This window comes from Labrus mixtus, chromosome 12, assembly GCF_963584025.1.
Source record: "Labrus mixtus chromosome 12, fLabMix1.1, whole genome shotgun sequence".
Classification (NCBI taxonomy): Eukaryota; Metazoa; Chordata; class Actinopteri; order Labriformes; family Labridae; genus Labrus; species Labrus mixtus.
In genome coordinates, this window is record NC_083623.1 from 3,891,953 (window position 1) to 3,897,952 (window position 6,000).

At 44.5% G+C, this 6,000-nt stretch overlaps 1 protein-coding gene across 1 annotated transcript in view; it reads left to right on the plus strand.

Annotated features, from left to right (window-relative positions):
- The first annotated feature begins 183 nt into the window (after window positions 1–183).
- The window catches only part of clvs2 (clavesin 2), a 37,894-nt gene continuing 32,077 nt past the window's right edge, over window positions 184–6,000 (plus strand). Inside the window, exon 1 of the mRNA XM_061051544.1 lies at window positions 184–3,389. Coding sequence (XP_060907527.1) covers window positions 3,001–3,389 — 389 coding nt within the window. The 5' untranslated portion in view covers window positions 184–3,000. The remainder of the gene's footprint in view (window positions 3,390–6,000) is intronic.

A 6,000-nucleotide genomic window follows, 5' to 3' on the forward strand; every position in this document is an offset into this window, starting at 1 on the left:
TACGCTCCATATTAAACTCAGGCCTCGACCGTGTGCTCTGATGCCGTCACACAGAGCGGAGATAAGTAGACACATACAATAGAAATTAATTCAGCATGTTTAAGTGCAGCTGTCTGCTCACCACTGAGCAGGTGCTGCCCCCCCCCCCCCTCTCCCAACATAACCCCCACCCCTCTCCATCCATTCATACAGCCACCTCTCTGTTTCATGTTGTAATGCAGCTACACGTGAGCAGTTCTGTAATAAATCAGCTGCTGATCAATAAATGATGATCTCAGTGAGTCATATCCGGGAGGATGGACTGCAAAAACTCAAATCTTATGAATCTTATTTTATAAAAAAAAAAAAAAACATCCTATTCCAATTATTATGAGCCACATTCACCTGACAAGTCCAGATAAACATCATGTTTCAAAATATGAAAAGTAAAAAAACGCTTCTAATAAGTATCTGTCAATGCAGTGTGATTAGATTTATTTTTACTAACATTTGGGACAAACTCTGATGCTACGTTTAGTTTTTTTTTTGTTGCAGCGTACAACTGGAATAGACGAATTTGAGAAAGTGAGATTTTAAAAGGATAAATAAATTAATATAAAGTCTGTTTCTGGTAAGAGAGCGTTGCGTGAGCCACACATACTGCATATCTTAAAATAAATGTTTCATCACTTATGGCCTGCAGCCTTTTTTCTGCAGGATAAAAGCCAACAACAATCCTGACTCACATGCATGTGCCTCCTCAAATACATCAGTGTACGACACTTAACGAGTTAACAAGCCAGCTAAGGTAAGAGCAGACACACTTTTCTGTTAATACGTACCACCATATAAGAAGTAATACGACGTATTTAACCCACACAAAAAACTGGAGCGCTAGTTGGATGTGCGGTTTGTACAATAATTCACTCAGCAGGCCGTGATGTCTAATACTTTGAATGTCTCCAGAAATCACAAACACACGGTGACATGTGAAGTCATTGACTGTACATTACTACATGCATGGACAGCACGTCTCCGTCTACTTCTGGTGTACAAAAGTGAAGCCAAAATACTCCCATGACAGGTGCTCACATATAGCGCTTGTGAAGTTATTTGGAGACAAGACATGTGCAGAAGGAGACATGTAACCTCTGGTGTTAATAAATGAAGCCAATGCAGACGTGCAAAAAACTGCAGTTCCTCGATTGTCCACCAGAGGCCGCCTCAAAAAAAGCCCAGAAGTCCCATTAACAACCCCATATTAAAATGCTACAGCATGGTTAACAACAACAACATGTTTTTGGTCTGTATTGCTCATTTCTTTACACACTGAAGGGAAGGTGATATTTCATACAACGCCCGATATTGATGATATTAAGGCTAAAAGTTACGCATAATTAGGGGCGTGGTTGATTTGACTGACAGGTGTTTGCCAGGAGGCTAAAACCCCGCCTCAGCTCTGAGTCTTTACTCGTTGCCAGGTTGATCAAAAGTACGTTTCAGACAGCATTTCCAATGTGGTAATAACTTATCTTTTAACGTCTCTGCTGAAACAAATTGGTGACATCAATAAGACCTTGTGGGGCGAGGAATGACTCACTTTTAGTATAAGCCTCTAGTGGCAACTTTAGAAACTGCAGTTTTTTGGCACTTGGCAAAAGACACCGAAATGTTGAAGAATCTGTGACCTGCTATCAAAAAATGGTTTATGAAAATGTTCAAATTTAGGAGAAAATTTCATGCTAATATTTGCAGGTTAAGCAGAGAAATGGGGGAAGAAAAGGGGGATATTAAGCCCCCGAGCTTTGCCTCAGGCCTTGAAAACCCCAGAGTCAACCCCCCCATCTATCATGTTTTTTTTTTTCTATCCTTCATCTTTAAGCCCTCCCCCTTCACACCGGGGATTCTCTCTCCTCTCCATCGTTTCTCCTTTTTCTCCACTTTCACTTTTTCTGTCTGTCCTCCATCCTTCTGATTTTTGACTTTTTGGCTTTTCATCGCTCTCCTTCCACCCGGTCACCACCTCTTTCTCCCCCTCCCTCCATCCTGCCGGTGGCGTCCACACACCGACCGGAGTGCAGACTCTCCTGTTGTCAGTCACATTCCCAGCTAACAGACGGCGGCAGCAGCAGCAGGAGGAGCGGAGTCGGTAATCCCCCCCCCCCCCCCCCCCCCCCACCCACCCTCCACCCTCTCAGTCCACCCCACCCCTTTACAATAGAAAAAGCAGGCAGCAGGAAGGGAACAAAAACCTCACGGGACACCTGTGATGCTGGATACCCCCTCTTTTGGGGGTTTATTGAAGCTGGATTTGAGCTCTAACTCACACCTGAATAGTGGATGATGAAGATGAGGAGCGGTGGTGTTTAAGAGGGGGGATGTAAACGCTGAAACAAGCGAGAAAATCCACCTCTTTTCACGGTGACGGAGCGGTGCACGGCGGCGCCACCAGCAGCAGCAGCAGCATCAGTCGGTCGGCGGATGGAGATGAAGGCGGAGGGATGCTGGTGATGTTATAGGCAGGTTGCTGCAGGCTCGTGCCGCATTGCCTGGCCGCCCGCGAGCGACACCGGGGAGACGGGTGATGCTGTCGTCGTCATCGGTGCCACAGAGAGACACAGGAGAGGAGAGGCTCTGACATGGAGGGAGCGAGCGGCTGTTTGAGCTCAGGCCGCCCGGATCAGCAGGTTGGATGTGCCGCCTGAAGTCTGGAGGAGCCGAGGCATGACAGACGCGGTGGTGAAATCACAATGAAGTTGATATCTTTGCTTTTGTTCTGTGCGTAAAAAGTGATCCGTGCACGTATGATGATTGTGCAACACAGGAGCATCACAGCATCAGCAGCAGCGTCTGTGCCAGTTCAGGGTGGATTACAGAGCAGCAGGCCTCCATCTGAAGCCAGCTTCTGATCAGGAGAGAAAAGAAAACCAGAGAATATTCTTCACCCTGTTGCTGGAGGTAACAATTGATCGTGCTGTTTCTCTGGCGTGGCCCCCCGTGGAGGGACAGCTGTTGCAAAAGATGACTCACCTGCAGGCTGGCCTCTCTCCAGAGACTCTGGAGAAGGCCAAGGTGGAGCTGAAAGAGAACCCGGAGACTTTGCACCAGGACATCCAGGAGGTGCGAGACATGATCATCACCCGGCCGGACATCGGGTTCCTCAGGACGGACGACGCCTTCATCCTCAGATTCCTCCGGGCGAGGAAGTTCAACCACTTCGAGGCGTTCAGGCTGCTGGCTCAGTACTTCGAGTACCGACAGCAGAACCTCGACATGTTCAAGAACCTGAAGCCGACCGACCCGGGGATCAAGCAGGCCCTGAAGGACGGGTTCCCAGGCGTGCTCTCCAATCTGGACCGATACGGCAGGAAGATACTGGTGCTGTTCGCAGCCAACTGGGACCAAAGCAGGTAATAAAGAGTGATGTCACTGGTGGTTACAGGTTTGTGAAGTCTGGGTTTAAAACAGAAACAGGTCACGCTTCAGGAGAGGGCGACATATGAACTTTTTTTTTAGGGAGCTGTCCATTCAGCACCACACAGTCGATCAGGAAAACTAGAAAAGAAGAATCATGAGCTGCTTTTTCAGCCTCCAGTCTTCTACTTTTAATCCTTCCACTGGAAGCCATTGCATAGCTGTGGGGATTTTCTACCATTCAGCCACTAAAGCTCAGTGGTCCGGCTCAAAATCTGTGTTCCCGGTCAGGTGTGTGATGGTGTTGTCGTCAGGGCTGGTGAAGCCAAACTGGGCAAAAGAAAGTCTGTTCGAGAGAGAGATTTAAGATGTGAGGTCAATAAAAACAGACATTTTTGGTTGAAACAGTTTTCTTAAAATCAAGCATTGTTCACCTTTTATAAGTCAATGAACACAAAACGTGGCATGAGGTATCTCCAGACATAATGGAGGCTTGTGGCTGTATCATGATTGTGCTATGAATGGTAGACTTTGCTTCACTCTGGACAGATGTTATTGTGTAACAATGATCCATTAAAGCAGAAAAGTTGTCATTTTTTACTCAATCATAAGATTATTGGAAGTAGTGGTTCATTTCTCCTCACTGGACTTAACTCACCTGATGAATATAATTTGTTTCATGCATTTGTTACTAATATATTATTTTAGTAGTTGTAGAAACTGCACACAGAGTTGCAGTAGCTGTTGTCCCACTTTGTTCTTGCAGTCGTTCACATCTGCTTAGCTGCCAATTAAGCAACTTAAGAAAGAATATTTATTATCTCGAGAGGGAGGCAAGAGGTTTCTCGATAAAGAATCAAAGGAACATGAAGAAGGAGACGAGATAATGAGGGTCAAAGCAAATGATGTTAAAAAAAAAAAAACGGTTTAAAAGGGCCGTGAAGTATGAGCTGGATGTAAACCCACTGAGGCAGAAAGAGAACAACCAGCAGCCCCAGAAAACACACGCGGTCACAGCTGACAGCTGTTTTAAACCTGCAAACATCCAGCTGATGTGTTTAAGTTTCTCCACGATTATCTCCCAGCACACTAACAACTCGTACAAATGCCTCATTAACTCAGTGATAGATTACGCAGTGACTGGTACGCTTCCTTTTTAAACTCAGATTCACCAAAAACTTGTGATCAGCTCTTCCTAATAAAAAGAAACATTTATGTCTTATCTTTGGTTGTTGTAATATTGATTTAGTTACCACTCAGTCCATCAAATTGCAACAAATGTTCATTGTTGCCATAAGACCAAGTTGGTGTCCAAACTTTTTCCCCCATCCAAATATCGTATCTCCAAATATATTTGATTGAGAGAAAACACAGTAAGCTTGCAAGATAGCCATTATGAGTCTAATGTGTTAGAAGTTGGGAAACTAGATGGAAACTAGATTTTCAGGCCAAAAGACGTCTTTAAGAAACCTTATATTGGAACGTATTGATTAATGACAGCATAACATAAACATCATCTTTACATGGATCTGTGTCTCGTTTGTTTTAATCGTGTCAAAGATCCATGTTAACTGGTTCATCTCCATAAACTGTGTCTTGGAAATGTACAAAGTAACCATGTAGTCAACGACTGAAGATCTAAATTTGGCATTTTGCTTGTCAAAATCTTTTTTTTTTGGAGCCAGAAGTGACCATATTTGAACCATATTTTTTGACACCCAAGACTTCCCGACTCAAATTAGCTAACCTTGTCCAAACAGCACGCGTTGTAGCGTTATATATCACGAAGCATCGCGCATGATGGCACGCTAGCTGTCCACACTGCATCCGTTAAATATTAAATATAAGACATCTAGTGTGCTGCCTTGTGTCGACGAGCTGTTGACTCAAATCACAACACACAAATCAACCACTCAGTAAAACAAGCTAACAAGCTCTGTTGAGTGAAAAAAGTGAGTGACCCCCCCCCCCCCCCCCCTCCTTCCTCGTTCTTTGTCGGTCTACAAACCGACGGCACGCTGCTTCCCATTGCATTGCTCGAGTGCAGTTAGGGCGCTCCAATAGGAAACAAGACAACTGAGCTGATTTTGTTGCTGACGCTCGTGTCGCATGCTGTTAGGACAGGCTGTAAGGTGACACCAACCTGTCACTCAGAGAAGAAGCCACGCCCCCTTCATATAGTCGAGTTGATGTGAATAGTTAAAAAAAAAAAAAACACTTTTCAACCAGGCTGTAAACATGTAATATTCTGCTGTCAATTTGGTGTTTTAACCTGGTTCTCTATGGGGATTGGCTCGCTTTTGGCACTCGCCTCAAGTGGTCATTTGAAGAACTGCAGTTATTTTTCAGTTGCCACTAAGTCCTTTTTCCACAGGTGAATTATGCAGTGTTAATCTCGTCAACGAAATAAATGACGAAAATACATAGTCAACTATGACGATGACGAGACGAAACTCCGCTATTTGACGATTTGATAAATAATATTACTTCATCGTCTAATTGACGAAAATGTGACGGAACGAAAACTACATTACAAGTGAGGATTATCACGTTCCCCCTCAGCTGTTCTAAAATCATTGTAAGCCATAGCAGACTTCATCAAAGGTG